This window comes from Mus caroli, chromosome 15, assembly GCF_900094665.2.
Source record: "Mus caroli chromosome 15, CAROLI_EIJ_v1.1, whole genome shotgun sequence".
Classification (NCBI taxonomy): domain Eukaryota; kingdom Metazoa; phylum Chordata; class Mammalia; order Rodentia; family Muridae; genus Mus; species Mus caroli.
Genome location: NC_034584.1, coordinates 23,135,109 through 23,152,141, shown reverse-complemented (window position 1 = coordinate 23,152,141; position 17,033 = coordinate 23,135,109). Strand labels below are relative to the sequence as shown.

The window sequence follows — 17,033 nt, the reverse complement described above, 5'->3', positions numbered from 1 at the left end:
TGTTGTTACTGTAAAGCACATGACAGACAAGACTTGAAGATGGATGGATACCTTAAATATTCTCTTCAAGTAACTGTAGACAGTTATCTTTGCTGTGTACCAACATTTGGTAAAGGCTAGTTTCTTATAGGCTGGTACAGCAGTCCCTGAAAGGCTGGTACAGCAGTCCCTGAAAGGCTGTGTGAGATCTTCTCCCTGGTTATCTGTCTGTCCAGCTGAATGGCCTTTGGAGCTGTTTGCTCCAGGCACAGTTTTGAGAATCTTGAACCGGGCAGTTGAAGCTGGCTGCTGACCTGCCAGGTTCTTGCAGATGTTGGCAGTTCAATGGATGTTATCCGCCATCAGACTTAGCATCACCACTGCTCCATCAGGAGAGTCTCTAGGCGTTGTCTAGCTAAGGCAAATATTTTCCAGAATTCTTTATATTTTTTTTTTCTCCTCTTAAACTTTGGGTTTCCACTGTGTGTCTGCACCGCCAGTAGTGTGTCTAGTCTTGAGATGACAAGCTTGCTTCATCTGTGCTCAAGAGAATTTCCACCAGCCTCCGGAGTAAGAATTGCAGTGTGCCTATCATTCTGTCAGGTTCAGCTGGTGGTTCACAGCAAGCGTGCCTGTTGAGCTTACATCCGTCACAAGTGCTTTTCCCCCAGGCAGTTACCAAAGAAGCAGAAGGGTTGTGTAGACCTCTGCCCTGACACAAGAACGCTAAAAGGATCTGTGTGCCATATTGGGGTTTTAAGGGGAGGAGTGACTTGTATTACGTCATCAGTGGCATCCAGAAGGGAAGCTGGCATGTTCCAGAGCAGATTTGCAGTGGTGACAGATCCTTGCTGTGATGCCAGCCATTTCCCCCACTGTGGGCCCACGCCACGTTGGTACACGCATAGACACTGCAGGAGGGCAATGGTATCCTAGTGTTGTTTGAAAGAGATTTTTGACCAAAGAGAACCTCAAATAGGCCCCAGGGACCCTAAAGGGTCTGCATACATAGCTTTGAGAGCCTGTTGTCCCCTTTTTTCCTGCCATGGGATCTGAGATTATAAAGACTTACTAAAAACAGTACTGGCAGCCTGGGCGCGATGGAAGTGTCTTCTTGAGTTGCCATTGGTGTTGCTGGTACAGGCAAGTGAGGGATCCATCCGGTCTGTACCAGGAGTGAGAGCAGAAGGCTGTTTCAGAGCCTCCGAGCCAGGGTGGCCAAATGCCCCGAATCTGGAGTGAGCTCCCCAGCGTGGCAGCTTTGCTTTAAGATGGCCCCTTTTCTGTGGGTGGTACTGTGGGCTCCGATGGTCTAATAGAACTGTCAGTGCTTTAACCATCTGTTTGCCTTTTGCTTCCTAGGAGAGACGGTTGCACATGTACATAGTTTATTGTCAAAATAAGCCAAAGTCTGAGCACATTGTGTCCGAGTACATCGACACCTTTTTTGAGGTAAGACTCAACGTGGGAACAGGTGGTTCCTGACTCTTGTTGCACTGTGATTGCTTGAATTTAGAGTGCCACGACATCTGGGGACAAAAGGATCTTCTCCAAACTGGCCTCAGAGATGAGGTTCCTAAAGCTTGCTTTACAGTCTATAAATCAGGGAAATGGGTGTGGATTCAGACTATAGTCACAGCCCCTGGCATTTAGAAGACTGGGTGCTTAACAATAAATGGTTTGAGCAGTTCTCACACCTAGGAACCCTGCAACAGGGTAGAAAATCACTAGGTTAAGGCTCCCTTGGGCTACATAGCAAGATAAAGTTCACCCTGGATAACGTAACGAAACTCTATCTCAAAATAAAATAAATGACTTAAAGAAATATTAAATGGCTCGGAGCAGAGTTCAGTGGGGAAGCGCTTTGTGCTATGCCTACGGTGTTCAGTTCATCTACCTGTAATGCGTGGGAAGTGGCTCCAGATTTTTGTCTTGTTTTGGTGGTTGTGGTTGTATCCTGGTGCCAGTGGAAGTCAGAAGAGGTCTTTGGACTGCCTAGGGTTATGGCAATTGGGCAGTATCTTAGGGTTTTACTGCTGTGAAGAGACACCATGACCAAGGCAACTCTTAGGAAGGAAAACATTTAGTTGGGGCTGGCATACAGGGTCAGAGGTTCTGCCCATTATAACCACGGTGAGATGCATGGTGGCATGGAAGCAGAGATGATGCTGGAGAAAGAGTTTGATCTGCAGGCAGAGAAAGGAGACAGCCGCACTGGGCCTGGCTTGAGCTTATGGGACCTCAAAGCCTTCCTCCACAGTGACATCCATTCTAATAGTGCCATGCCCCATAAGTCGGGCATTCAAACACATGAGGCTGTGAAAGCCACTCCTATTCAAACCACCACAGGCAGATGGGCAATAATAAGCATGCAGTGGATGATGGGAACTGAACCGAAGTCCTCTTAAAGAGCAGCCAACACTCTCCACTGCTAAGCCATCTCTCTAGCCCTGCTGCCAGTCAGGCAGACAGAAAGAAGAAGCCTTCAAGTAAATAGGCTTCTCTGAAAATCCACTCAGGAAGGTTCAACCCGAATGTTTAAATCCTGAGAGATGGGAAGCTTTTGTTGCCTGGGTTTCACAGGACTGCTGAAGTTATAATTATAAGGAACAAAATGTTGCCACTTCACAAACAACACCTGAGGTGGTTTGGTTTTATTTTCCTCTTAAAATCCCCAGGACTTAAAGCAGCGCCTGGGCCACAGACTGCAGCTCACTGATCTGTTGATCAAACCGGTGCAGAGAATCATGAAGTACCAGCTGCTCCTGAAGGTGAGGGCTGAGGGGGGCGAGAGCAGAGTCCTTGGTCACTCTGCTCAGTGGGCAGGACTTCCCTCATCGCCCACACCTCCACCCTGTGGGAGAAGCTCTACTGCCTTCTTGTGGAGCTGCTTGCTATTTCTGGTTCCCAGTGTTTCAAAGTAACTCTTTACACTGTTCTTCAACAGTTCACTCCTCTCAAATTTTGAGCCAAGTTCTTGTTTGTCTGCCACATATCTCGGAATGCTAGTGATTTTTCTTCAGCTCTATCAACCTCAATTTTAAATATATGTATGTTTTATGTGTATGGGTGTTCTACCTTCTTATATGTCTGTACACCCCATATGCCTGGTGCCCTGGAGGGCAGAAGAGGGTATTGGGTCCCGTGGGACTAAAATTGCAGATGGTTTTGAGCTGCTGTGTTCAGCTGAGCATCAAACTTAGGTCCCCTGGAAGAGCAGCCCACTCTTAGCTGATGGGCCATCTCTACAGACCATAATCGGACTAGTTTTTTAATCTTCTAGGAATTTTTTGAAAGATTTTATATTTTATTTTATTTTATGTGTTTGAGTGTTTTGCCCCATGCATGCCTGTGTACCACATGTATGCCTGGAACCCATGGAGACCACAAAAGGGCGTGAGAACTCTTGAAGCCAGAATTACTAACAGGTGCCAGCCACGGTGTGGGTGCTTGGTATCCCTGGATCCTCTTCAAGAGTGACCGGTGCTCTTAACAGCTGAGCCATTTCTCCAGCCCCTCTTTTTAGAGTCTTAAGAGAACTAAACTTCAAGTTTCCATATGGCCTAGCTACGAATTACTTTAAGTTAGTAAGCACCATCGGGGATGACATCACATGAAACTTAGGGCCTGCACATGGAGAGAGGCCACAGCTATCTCAGAATAAACTGGGAAGCAAGGACAGCGTCACCATCAGGATGCCTTTGTGTGTGGTTCTGAGAGGAGGGAATGTGACTGTGAACGACCTGAACCAAAAGTGCCCATTGCAGGAAGGGTGGTCGGGGCCAGCTGCCCCTGCCCATCACTCTCACCACATCTCTCTCTTCGTTTCCTCACAGGACTTCCTCAAGTACTCAAAAAAAGCTAGCCTGGACACGTCCGAATTAGAGGTACTTAGCATTCTGTTGCTCTCTTGCAAACCCCTCCTGGCGTGGGGTCGGGTCCTGGGAGGGGCCGCTGAGGGTGTGGGGTCTCTGATGTGTCTGTACTCTGCATCTGTACTCCGGAGGTGTGGAGGGAGAGAAACTTAAGCTGGAGGTGCAGTGGAGGGTGGGCACTAACGGGTTCCTGGGAGGTGTGTGAACGCTAACTCTGCTTTCTTCCCCACCCACAGAAAGCTGTAGAAGTCATGTGCATCGTGCCGAAGCGCTGTAATGACATGATGAATGTCGGCCGGCTGCAGGGATTTGACGTAATGCATTGTTTCTTGAGGGGCCCTCCACTTCCCATCCCTTTCCTCTGGCCTGGGTTATTTCTATGCACATATATTCTTTCTTTCTTTCCTTCCTTCCTTCTTTCTTTCTTTTTTCCTTTCTCCTCTCTCACTCTCCAGTGTGACTGACTTTCTTTCCATTTTTTTTTCGGGGCCTTTGATTTGCTTTGGGGAACCTTCTTCTGCCTGAGGCCATTCAAGGAGAGGTGAGCAGGGCCGTGCTTTGTCTCTGACAGCCTCTGCATCGTCTCCAGGCATCTAAAGCCACAAAAGCTGCTTTCTCTCATACCTGGGAGACTGATTTCAGGACCACTGGGTTCTTGAGTCTAACCAACCTGTACAGATTGCAAACTCAGACCAGAAGCTGTCCCTCCAGTTGAGTAAGAAGGTGGGAGATGCTTTAACGTTCCTTGCCACCTGCTCACTGGAGCATTAAAGCTGAATGTCCCAAGCCTGTGTTTCTCCGACTGAAGCCCCACAGTCTGTACTGTGGAGACTTCTGCTGACAAGTCGGGGAGAGGGATGCTTGCTTTTTGTCAGAATCATCCCGGAAGAAGCCTGTTCTTGCCCTCTGCTTCTGAGGCCACTGGTTTTACCCAGAGCTGACAAGACTTTTAACTTAAAGAATTGTTCTGCCTAGAGCTAGGAATTCATCACAGTAAAAGAATAAGCTCTGCAGCTCCTAGAAGAATGTGTCATTTTGTGGGAGGGAGCCAAAGGAAACAGATGATTGGTCACTGAGAATATAATGTTCCCCACCCTTCCCTCCCCTCTTCTTGTTTTAGGGTAAAATTGTTGCCCAGGGTAAACTGCTCTTACAGGACACATTCCTGGTCACAGATCAAGATGCAGGACTTCTGCCTCGATGCAAAGAGAGGCGGGTTTTCCTCTTTGAACAGATCGTCATATTCAGCGAACCACTTGATAAAAAAAAGGGCTTTTCCATGCCAGGATTTCTGTTCAAGAACAGTATCAAGGTAAATGCATGCCTGCGAGCTTCATGTGCCAGCACACATATCTGTCATGCTAAGAACTTTTGTGCTTAGGGAGGCATTTCCAGTGCTCATTTTATTAAGTATTTACAAGACATTTTAGTACACTGTTGAATCTTAAAATTGCATCCTGCCTCTTTCTGCTTTCTGTACTCTGGAGCTGCTGTCCGCAATACTGTATGACTTCATTTAATACCTATGTGACTATAGCCATTGGGCAGTGTACATACCGCTGCCCTCTGGGAGACCATGTAAAACTTAGCTTACAAGTCCAAGCCTCACCTTCAGGGTCTTGGCCTAGGGCCAAAGAAAAGAGCCAGCTAGGTGTCTCATTCTCTATTCAACAGAGGGATCCTGAGGGTTCTTCCAGTCACTGGGCGGCAGAGATGAGGCAGCTACCCTCTCTGCCCTAGGGCAGCTTGCCCTCTGGTGGCCGAAAAAGGTGAACAGACAGAAAATAGTTATATGAGTATGGTCCTAAGTCTGTAAAGGAGACAAATCAAGGGTGACAGAATGACAGAGAGGAGCCCCGAAGCCAGCAGGTGGTCCCTAGGAGATGTGTGCTTGCACCCACCCAGCCCCTCAAGCTCTTGCCATGTCTTCAGCTGTGCAGGAGAGTTCAGGAGGAAGATGTGTTCCTCTCTATGAGGGCCTTCTGTACGAACACTAGGGTCGACATCACAGGTGCCAAGGAACTGCATACACCCTTTGAGTCTGTTGGCTTCATGGTGTACTGGTGAGGCATGGCGCTCTCTCCTATGAAGCTCGCTGCTTGGACTGTCATACGGTTCAGTGGTTTTAAGTGCCTGCACAAGGGGAAGGTTGATCTGTGGGCACAGCCTTTGAGCCATGTGATCTTTTGCTCATGAATGCCTATTGTAAAGACTTCAGAGCCAGGCAAAAAAGAAGAGCTTCCATGGCCTGAAGTAACCCTTTGTCTCATGCCACCCTAGTGCTGGCTACTGTGGGACCTTCCTCCAAAGGCATGCCCGTATGCCGGCCCACCCATTAGAATTGCTATTCACAAGTCTGTGGACAGACAGCCACCCCAGCACCTTAGAAGTTCTGTTGATGCATTATATTATGTCTCTGCTGCTTCTGTGAGGTGATTCTCTGTACTTTCATCATGACGTCAGATACACTTGCATATCCTTTTTGATATTTGAGACTTTAATCTTTTTAAAATACATTTGCTTATTTTTATGTGCTGTGTCTGTGCTTGTGTGCCACAGAGTGTGAATGAAGTGAGGAGAATTTATGGGACTCCGTTCTCTCCCATCACAGGACCCCTGGGATCAAATTCAGATCGCTGAGCTTGGTGACAAGTGCCTTTACATGATGGGCCATCTTATGGGCCATCTTAATGTGTGTTTGCTTTGAGATGGCTTTTCTGTGTAGCCCTGGCTGTCCTGGAACTAAGTCTGTAGACCATGCTAGCCTCAGACTCAGAGATCTGCCTGCCTCTGCCTCCCGAGTATGGGGATTATAGGCATGCGCCACCCCTGCTTGGTGAGTTTTTATTTTTGGAGAAGAATGAGTGCTGGCTAATTGCAGGAGAGGTTTTGAAATAAATACTAGGTAATTGTTTCAGCTGTTAGTCAAGCCTTATATCGGCCTTTGCACCTGAGACTTTAAATGGCTTTGAAATCCTTCCTGATACTGATTAAATACTCTTTACTGAAGCGCTGCAGACAAAGTCTTTCTGATTTCAGGCCTTTTTGGTTTTTTAAGTTAAAAAATATTTACTATATACGTATACACACTGGCAACTTAGCAATGGTATCCAGGTATCTTTATGAGTGTACATGGTATATGCATTTGGGCACTCATGCCACATTGCACATGTGGATGCGAGACAGAAAGCTCTGTGGAATTGGTTCTCTCCTTTACATTTATGTGGGATGAAGTCAGGTTGTGCAGCAAGCCTTTTACCATGGAAACCATCTCGGCAGCCCCCAGGCTGGGATTCGGCTCTAAGCACAAAGTGTGAGTGTGCCATGCTCACTTTATACAAATAGCCTAAAGGCACCTTATGCAGTAGTCTGTGAGCTCCTGTCTTCACGGTGGGTGGTCACTCAAGACCGGACAGGGTTTTAGGAATGCTTGACCTGTGATGGTGTCTGAGGCTAACAGAATTCAGCTAAAAAGTAGCTGTTGCCATGTCAATCAATATAAGATGAGATTCACTTCATACTTTTAATTTCTGTGGCAAAATGTATGTAACATAATATCTGCCATTTTAAGTGTTTTCTAGGAACCGCTCATTGATATTAAGTACCTTTGTGTTGTGCCACAATCCTCATACCCAGGAGTCCTTTCGTCTTGCAAGAGTTAATCTCTCCACCCATTAAACGCAACCTCCCCACTGTCCCCCTCCCAGCAACCCTTGACAATCCCATGCCTCTTTCTGCTTCCAGGATACCGTGTTTGTGAAGCTTCACATATCTATCCTTGTGAGGGAGCAAAGTTGGCATAGTTTTTCAAAAGTCTGACCATGCTGTTGCAGTGCATGTCAGAGCATCCTCTCACGTTAAAGCTGTGTGCCAAAGGCCCCGCAGCAGGTGTATTCTGTCGACCAACCTTCAGTTAATTGGTGAATACTCAGGATGCCCCGTGCCGTAGCTGTTGTAAATAATGACTTGCTGTTTTAAAGGTGAGTTGCCTCTGCCTGGAGGAAAATGTGGAGAGCGATCCCTGTAAGTTCGCCCTGACGTCCAGGACGGGCGATGCCGTGGAGACTTTCGTTTTGCATTCATCCAGTCCAAGCGTCCGGCAAACATGGATCCATGAGATCAACCAAATCTTAGAAAACCAGCGCAACTTTTTAAACGGTGATGTACCCTTACTGGCTGTGTCTCCTTTCTCTAAGACACATGTTTCTGTGTCTCAGCGCTCTGCTTTACGTATTGATAGCAACCGAGCTTACTGTCTGCTATAGGAAGCTGAGGCACAGTGGACTGATAATTTGTCTAGAATGTCACAGGGTTTTGGTGGCAGTCAGGATTTGGAGCGGCCACTCCACCTTCATTGAGGTCATTGAACGTTCCTCGAGATGCAGTTACATTCTGCCATGCGTAGGTGACATAATAGGAAAGGAGGTGACACAGTAGGAAGAAGAAGTTTCAGGCGATCCTGAGGATATGACACAGATCAAAAATGCCAGAATCACTGGCAAGTGCATTATATACCCAATTAAAAAGCACGTTGTGTGTGCCCTTGGTTGTGTGTGCCCTTTTTAAACAAACAAACAAACAAACAAACACACTCTGGAATTTTCTTGGTGTCCTATCTGACTTTCTTCTGTTGAATTGCTTGCTTACAGCCTTGACATCACCCATCGAGTACCAGAGGAACCATAGTGGGGGCGGCGGCAGTGGCAGCGGGGGCAGCAGCGGCGGGGGCGGGGGCAGCGGCGGCAGCGGGGCCTCCAGCGGAGGCAGCAGCAGCCATGGCAGTGGCCCCAGCAGCTGTAGCAGTGGCCCCAGCTCGAGCAGGAGCAGGCCCTCCAGGATCCCACAGCCTGTCAGACACCACCCCCCCATGCTGGTCTCCTCTGCAGCCTCAAGCCAGGCAGAGGCAGACAAGATGTCAGGTATGTCTGCTCCCAGCCCCTCACTGCCTACCCCCAGCAGCAGCCTGGCCCTTGAGGCCAGCCTTGGCCAGCCCAGCAGGCTCCCCCTGAGTGGAGACTCCGAAGGTCATGAGCGAGAAACAGAACCCATTCCCAAGATGAAGGTGATGGAGAGCCCCCGGAAGGCCCCAGGGAGTACTTCCGGTACAAGCCAAGACGGAAACACCAAGGATGCCCGGGGGAACCTGGGCTCACTGCCTCTGGGCAAGACTAGGCCTGGGGCCGTTTCACCGCTGAACTCTCCTCTCTCCACTACGTTCCCTTCTCCTTTTGGCAAGGAGGCCTTTCCTCCCAGCAGCCCCCTGCAGAAGGGGGGCTCCTTCTGGAGCTCCATTCCTGCTTCCCCTGCCAGCCGGCCAAGCTCCTTCACCTTCCCGGGGGACAGTGACTCCCTCCAGCGACAGTCGCACCGCCATGCAGCCCCCAGCAAGGACACAGACCGCATGAGCACGTGCTCCTCGGCCAGCGAGCAGTCCGTGCAGTCCACTCAGAGCAACGGGGTAAGAGTGCCAGGGAGCCTGCGCCCGTCCACCCCACCGCCTCTGTCCCGCCAGCTCTTCTAAACCTCCGTACTAACTCCAGCTCTCCAGCACTGTGCAGCAGTGACCGCCTTCTCCAGCTCTCCTGTGCATTGTCTGAGTAGACACGTCCGTGGCCTCTGTGTGTACACTCGCGTCCGTGCCCTGTGGGGCTGCGCTGGCACCCAGCCACCAAACGAATGCAGCCACCTCTAACCCTCTCGGGACCACGGACAGCGCCTGCTCTCCTCTCTACTAACCTGCTTCTCGCTTTATTCCTGTCTCCCTGTTACGAGAGAGCGCACCATTAATCTCCTCAATGCAGCATCTTTGAGTCTCCAGTTTCTGACCAGCAAAGCGTCTTGGGACTTGCTCTTTGGGCCCTGCCTCCTCGCTCACTTTTTTTTCCCCCGCTTTTTGGAGGGGTCTTTTCCTCTGTTCTCTATTACTCACAATGAAATGTGTAACTTCTAAGCTTCTTGCTCTTTGCTTAGTTTCGCTCTTTTACACCATAAGTTGTCTTCGCTGCTTTTTTTTTTTTTTTTTTTGAGTCATCTGATGAGAAAAAAATTTTTTTTTTCCTCAAGAAAACTTCCAACATCAACTCAAAGCAAAATAAGATGGCATTAGGGAACAGGAATCTACCCAGTGGGAAAGTTCTTTCTGCCCCAAGTCTCCTGGAGAGACACTGGCCCAGGCACCTTGACACCCAACTTCTCCAGAGATGGCTGGGCCTCAGGCCTCCAGAGAGGATGTGGGGGCAGGTCGAGTGCTTCTGCACTGGGGTTCTGGCTCATTTTGTGGTCACTTGCATTGTGTTCTCAGGCTGAAGGGTGTCTCTGCTGGGCTCCCCCCACGCTGTGGCCTCCTCACTGTCCTCCAGCTATCTCCTACAGGGCAAGTGACCTGGCCCATAACACTCCTAAAGGCATGCGTGAGTGCACAGAACTGTTCTAACGAGTGTATGTTTGATCGCTTTATAAATTTTTAAATACATTTCCCTAAAAGGGTCTGTGTCTCTCATTGTATATATATTTATACATAAAATCTAGCTTTTGCATGTCTCTTTCCTCTGGACTTCTATTAATCCCTCATTCAGACTCTTGATCTTACCTTCTTTTTGTTGTTGTTGTTAGGTATTTTAATTAACTCAGCCTTCCTCTTTATTTGTGGAAGAAATTAAGAAGTGGGCCTTGATTCGTTTATTTACACCTGTTTGACCACCAAGGGGTTAAGTAGGTGTCTGATGGTGGGCACTCCCGTGTCCTTGCTATGAACTCTCCATTCCGTGGAAAATGGAGAGAGCAAGGGAGCTTCCAGCTAATTGGGAAACGCTAGGTGGGAGGACAGCCCCCTGGCCAGTCACAGCCCCAGACCCAGTGGTCTGCTCAGTCACCAGGCCTGGTCTCAGCACTGTGACCCATACAGAATGGGCCTGCTGACATCTCCTACCCCCTAACCTGTACATATTTCTAGTAAGCAGTGAGCAGCTTTCAGGTCTGGGTCTCCAAGTGAGTAACTGCTCTAGCACAGGAGCTGGGCCTGGGCATAGCTCCACCCAGAAGAAGGCATGGTGCATCACACTGGCCAGAGTCCGTTACATCGGGGAGTGGCCTTTCTGCCTCTTACTGCTGCTCTTGTAGGAGGTAGCTTGGAAAAGGAAGTTGACAGGCTGGGTTTTAGTCAGTGTGCCTCACATCAGGGTAGGTAGGGATAGGAAATGTCCTCTGGCCCTCTTCCTGTCTCTGGCTGCAAGAGGTCATTGGAGTGCTAAGTTGCTAACAGGTCCGCAGGGCCTCCTTCCCTGGGACCACCTCTGAGGGACTGTTCTGGATTATAGACAGGCCACTGTGTCTGACCTCTGGGGGTGTCCTTCCTCATGCTCCAGATGGTACCTTCTGCTGAATTCTGCTGAGGTCAGGGCCGGGTGCAAACAGATGGCCCCGAGCTGACTGGGTGAGCCTGTCGGCTGGGCCACTGATGGACTTTCCCTCCCACCACCATGAACACACATTAGAGTCAGCCAGAACCCCGCCTCCATGTCACTGGCTGGGTGGCCTGTGCACACTTATCACCCTACTCTTGGGGGGTGGGGGCAGATAGATGGCCATGCTCTACGAATAGCATGGAGGTTGTGGGAATTGAAGAAGGCCCATTTGAAATGCCCGGTGTCCATCCAGACCAGAAGTGACAGGAGCTGTGATTGTTGCAAATCAGTCCAGTTATAGATACCACCCACGGCGATGCCCTAACCGTGGCAGCTGTGGCACAGAACGGGGTAGGATACGTTTCTCGAACATTTGCCTTAGCCATCCCAAAACTGCTAGGTCCCGCCATCTAAATCAAAATACTAAGGTCCACACTGAAAGTCCACAGGGAACACGCATGGCACCTCTGAACTGAAGGGTCACAGGCAGGAAGTGGGCACCATGGGGGTGGGATGGGGGGAGGGGGGAACAAGAGCGAACCACCTCACGACCACGAGAGGCAGGCAGCTCTCATGCACAGCCATCCATGCAATGTCCAGTAACTGGCGTGTTGGCTTCCCTTCCCACCCATGGCCTCACAGAGAAGAGCAGGTGGGTCTTGTGTCCCCTCAGCCGTCTCAGAACAGTGGTCAGCTGTCTGCTCCAGCAGGTTCTGACATGCTCAATAGGCCAGGACTGCAAAGGGTGACTGGACCAGGTGATCTCTCCCACTCAGTGTCCCAGAGTACATAACAGGCCTTTGAAATGCTGACTTCCATAAATAGCTTACAGCAACAGTGTAAACGCTCACAGACACCAGGGCCTGGAAGCCACTCCCAAAGAGGGACTCTGGAGAGATAGCTCTCTCTCTCTCTCGCTCGCTCACCTGTCATCTTTCCTGGAACAGTAGGTCACCAGTCAGGTGAGACCATGGGACAGGTGACTGCCATTTGTGTTCTGTTCATTCAGTTCGTGTGCCCGGCTGGAGACCTTAAGGAACCAACTCAGTTTTACTTTTTACAATCTTGTTGCATTGACTGAGTTACTGAACAGGCGTTGCAGGCCAACCACCCCTCAGTCACTGACCAAAGAAACTGGATGCTCTTGAGGCCTCTGGATAAGGGCAGTAGAAGATATCCCCACAGCCACACAAAGGTCTCTTCCACAAAGCTTGAAGGCAGCTGTGTGACATTCTGCCGTATGTTCCCATAACAAGAGCAACATGAAGACCTTGAGGCAAGTTCAGTCAAGACAGCATCCTCTGAGGGACATAAAGGAGATGGAGCAGCCGTCCCTAAGAGTAGAGTGTTAGGGATCGGCCTTTCAGATGTTCCCTGTTCTTGGTATTTAGTTAGTAGGGGTAGAAAAGGTTAGGCAAACAACAGCCTGTGACCTGGAGTGCACATCCCAATGGTGGCCTTCTTAGGAAGATTTGGGGACCAAATGGCTAGCCGACAGCCTTCAAAGTTAACACGTGTTTGAATTGGAAACGCCCAACATGGCATCGATAAGAGGACACAGGAAGATCCAACCACACCAGGCCCCCAGGGCATCAGCACTGAGGTGGATCTTTGGGAGTTGTTTCTCAATGGCTAAGCAAGTTGTTGCACAGGGGACACTAAGCGGAAGCGAGTGTGGAGGAAGAAAGAGTATGCCATCTCCCTGTCTGACTGCCGAGCCCTCCTGTGGGCTGGCGCCATGGCTCGAGGTGAGCAGTGGCTGCGGCTGTCGCGCCTCCTCTCAGTCCCTGTCCACCCTGTTCTCTTCATCTCTCCCCTCCAGAGTGAAGGCAGCAGCAGTAGCAACATCTCCACCATGCTGGTGACACACGAGTACACGGCAGTGAAGGAGGATGAGATAAACGTCTATCAAGGAGAGGTCGTTCAAATTCTGGCCAGCAACCAGCAGAACATGTTTCTGGTGTTCCGAGCCGCCACTGACCAGTGCCCCGCAGCCGAGGGCTGGATTCCGGGCTTCGTCTTGGGCCATACGAGTGCAGTTATCATGGAGAACCCCGATGGGACTCTCAAGTAAGTGACATCAGTGAGCAGCCTGAGCGTGGACAGCTCAGGGCATAGGAGCCATTCCGGGAAGTACTGGAAGGCCCTGGAGGGAAGCAGCCAGTGGAGGGAAAACTGTGTCTGTGAGTGCAAGTTTGCCTCTAAGCAAATTGTGTGACGCCCCCCCCCCCAGGTGAAGGGCTAGCCTCATCCCAATAGATCCCTAATACCTTTTTTGTTCAGGTCACTAAATATCCAGGGAGCAGGACCTCTTGAGAGACACAGGCTGCAGGAAGGTCTATACCAGCAGTCCTCAACCTGTGGGGGGGTCAAATGGCCCCTTCATGGGGGTCACCTAAGATTACCAGAAAACAGATGTTTACATCATAATACATAACTGCAACACTGGTTATGAAGTAGTAACAGAATTAATTTTATGGATGGGAGGGGTCACAGTGTATTAAATGGCTGCAGCATTAGGAAGGTTGAGAACCACTGGTCTATGTGGTGGCGTTGCTGTGAGCTCTTTGTTACTCGAAGGCTTGTTGACGTAAGCTTGAAGTCGGCTTTGCTGCATTTTGAGCATTATCTTAAAACTGAGTCCAACTGCTTTTGGAAACTTTCTCTCTTCCTGGAACCTCCCTGAAATGTCAGAGAATAGCCACACTTCAAGAACTGTCAATGCCTTTGGAAAACAGTACTGCCCGGCCTAGCGGGCACCTGCGGGAGGCTGGTACTGGGGGGTAAATGCATCCATCCATCTCTTCTTCCCTCCTTCCCCTGTCTCCAGGATAGGCAGTTAGCAGCGAGTGTATTGTTCAGGACCCCTGCTCAAAAGCCTTCAGTGTCAGCCTGGCCTTTAATAGAAACCTAAAAGATTAAAGCTTCATGTTCTATTTGGTTCCTCAAAATACAAGTGTGAACCTTGGCATGAGAGCTCTTCAGGGAAACAGGCCCACTGAGGTAGGCTGTGGATAGGCAAATCAGAAGGTAGGCTTGCCAGGGACCAGGTCTCACAGTTGTGGAGACAGGCAAATCCAAACTGCTGCCACCCATCAAGTCTGAGGTGGATTTCTGGAGAGTTCCCCTCATATACCTTTACCTGACTGGACGAGGAAGGGCAAGCAGCTGTTCCTGTCAGTCAAAAATATCCTCAAACAGATCCTGGGAACGTTTGTCTTCTCGGCACAGTATGGCCCAGCCAAGTTGATACAGAATTAACTGTTACAGGCACCTTTGTATCTTAATCTTTAAAATTTGCATAAGGAATGGCTGACTTTGTCACCTGCTTTGTGCATTCAGTTTTCATGGGATCTCAGTTTATCAGGAGCCTTTCTCTGACACTTTCCCGGTGACAACTGCTGACCATGGCGAAGGAGGGAGCTGAGCAGTGTGGTCTTTTCCTCCCTAGGAAATCAACATCTTGGCACACAGCACTCCGTTTAAGGAAGAAGTCTGAGAAGAAAGATAAAGACGGCAAAAGGGATGGCAAGTTGGAGAATGGGTACAGGAAGCCACGAGAAGGGCTCAGTAACAAGGTATCTGTGAAGGTGAGAAGGGCTCAGTAACAAGGTGTCTGTGAAGGTGAGAAGGGCTCAGTAACAAGGTATCTGTGAAGACGAGAAGGGCTCAGTAACAAGGTATCTGTGAAGGCGAGAAGGGCCCAGTAACAAGGTGTCTGTGAAGGTGAGAAGGGCTCAGTAACAAGGTATCTGTGAAGGTGAGAAGGGCTCAGTAACAAGGTATCTGTGAAGGTGGTGTGGAGAGAGAAGCCAAGAGGAGGGTGGGAAGGATCAGCCACCGCAGACCCTAACTAAGCTGGGCCTTGCTTGAGGACGCCCTCATTGCCCATAGGAGCAGCATTATACTGGCTCGCTCTGCACTAGCTGGGAACCGTGCTGGTACATGACTTACTCAGGCCTGGGTTTTCCACCTGCACACTGCACCGGGTCCATGTGGGGTCAGATAATGTGGGTAGGTCAGTTGGCCTCGGCCTGAATCCTGGGACAGGTTAAGTAGCGTGTTTGTGAATAAGAAGCTAAGCCTCGGCTAATTGGTGTGGCACAGCATGGTCAAGGGCAGGGAAGAGCAGCAGAAGGGGATTGGGTCCGTGGTTCCGGACCAGCCAAGCGCCTCCCACAGTAAGGGTAGCCCTGGAAGCAGTCTCCCTCCTGAAAATAGCTCCCAGTTTTAACTACAATTTATTAATTTACAAATCTTTGTCTTTCCAGCTTCTTAACCCCAACTACATTTATGACGGTGAGTTCTGTTGTCTTCCTCCAGTCTGAAGGGGCACAGGACTGCGGGCTCTGTCTCAGAGCATCATGCCTGTGCCCTGGGATAGCCTGTGGTGTTCTGGGTTCCCACTGCTTTTGTAGGAGTCCATGAGAGAGAAGGGTGACTGACATTGACTAAACTCCCTTTCCTTGCAGTTCCCCCAGAATTTGTTATCCCATTGAGTGAGGTCACGTGCGAGACAGGGGAGACCGTTGTTTTTAGATGTCGTGTCTGTGGCCGCCCCAAGGCCTCAATCACCTGGAAGGGCCCGGAACACAACACTTTGAACAACGATGACCACTACAGCATCTCCTACAGGTGAGTGGCTAGGCCAGAGCAGTTTCCTGGTAGGGGTGTGGCTAATCTGACTACTCCGTAGCTAGAAATGCACTTGTCTGCGTGATTGTAGTCATCTCTTTCCTCCGATGCCTTGGCCACTTAGTCTATGGGAGATCTCATACCCAGGGAGGGAGATAGAGCTGGTGCCTAAAGGTGCCAAGCCCTCCTGACCCCAGCATGTCCTCACATGTGCAACAGTGACGTTGGGGAGGCCACTCTGAAGATCATCGGTGTGAGCACAGAAGATGATGGTATCTACACCTGCATCGCTGTGAATGACATGGGTTCAGCCTCGTCTTCTGCCAGTCTGAGGGTTCTAGGTAAGCCTCCGGGGGCAGGGTGCCTCTGCCAACAGTCTCTTAAGTGACTGGCCTGAGCTGGAATGTACGCTCATGTCCTCCGTTCTTAAAAACGTGCCCTTTTACCCAGTCTTCCAGCTAGGGCTAAGTTGCTTCATGAAGCACATGAGTGAAAAGGAAGTGGTATAGTAGACCCAGATGTGTCTCGGATCTCAGCACAGCCCTTCAGTGAGGCGTGGGCTGCTGAGCCCAGTGCCCTCCCCAAGTATCAAGCGAGAAGAGCATTCCCTGATTGTCAGCAGCTCTGGCAGACACACCTACAGACCAGCGGAATGCTGTGTTCTCTGCAGCTAGCTCTGTAGACAGAATCCTGCCTAGCCCTGTTCAGCTCCCAATGACTGCATTTGATTTGGGTAGGTGCTCAGAGCAGGGTGTGTGTGTGCACTGGATTCCAGCAGTGTTCACTGAGACCCACTGGATACACCAGGCAGTTCCAAGTGCCCACCCGCCCTCAACCGCTTCCTGCAGGGCAAATAAAAATCAAACTAGATGCTGAATTGAGTTCTAGAGTGTAGACTGTAAGCAAAGTTCGTCTAAAACTTTTATTAAATCATAGAAACGGCATGTTATAGTTACGTGATTGTGACTTAAAGGAGAGCAAGATCTTCAAGTTAAAAGTAAAGAATCACTGATTTTCTCATTTAAAAAAGAATCATACAAACTATAGAGTTGGTTCTCAATAAGCTACTGCCAACAACTCCGAGAGTCACAGTCATGGTTGTCCCATGTGGATCTGAGCAGGAAAATTACAGAAAGGGAAA

The 17,033-nt window shown here is 49.7% G+C and overlaps 1 protein-coding gene across 5 annotated transcripts in view; it reads left to right on the top strand.

Annotated features, from left to right (window-relative positions):
* The window catches only part of Trio (trio Rho guanine nucleotide exchange factor), a 286,761-nt gene that overhangs the window by 261,374 nt on the left and 8,354 nt on the right, over window positions 1-17,033 (top strand). For 4 of the 5 annotated variants that reach the window (XM_029469546.1, XM_029469548.1, XM_021182742.2 and 1 more), the window contains exons 42-53: window positions 1,342-1,431; window positions 2,658-2,750; window positions 3,816-3,866; window positions 4,091-4,168; window positions 4,975-5,166; window positions 7,835-8,012; window positions 8,504-9,312; window positions 13,080-13,327; window positions 14,709-14,847; window positions 15,529-15,556; window positions 15,730-15,892; window positions 16,112-16,233. In XM_029469546.1, the coding sequence (XP_029325406.1) occupies window positions 1,342-1,431; window positions 2,658-2,750; window positions 3,816-3,866; window positions 4,091-4,168; window positions 4,975-5,166; window positions 7,835-8,012; window positions 8,504-9,312; window positions 13,080-13,327; window positions 14,709-14,847; window positions 15,529-15,556; window positions 15,730-15,892; window positions 16,112-16,233 (2,191 nt within the window). Of the gene's footprint in view, window positions 1-1,341; window positions 1,432-2,657; window positions 2,751-3,815; window positions 3,867-4,090; window positions 4,169-4,974; window positions 5,167-7,834; window positions 8,013-8,503; window positions 9,313-13,079; window positions 13,328-14,708; window positions 14,848-15,528; window positions 15,557-15,729; window positions 15,893-16,111; window positions 16,234-17,033 lie in introns of those variants that run through there. The other variant, XM_029469549.1, reaches the window with a different exon arrangement.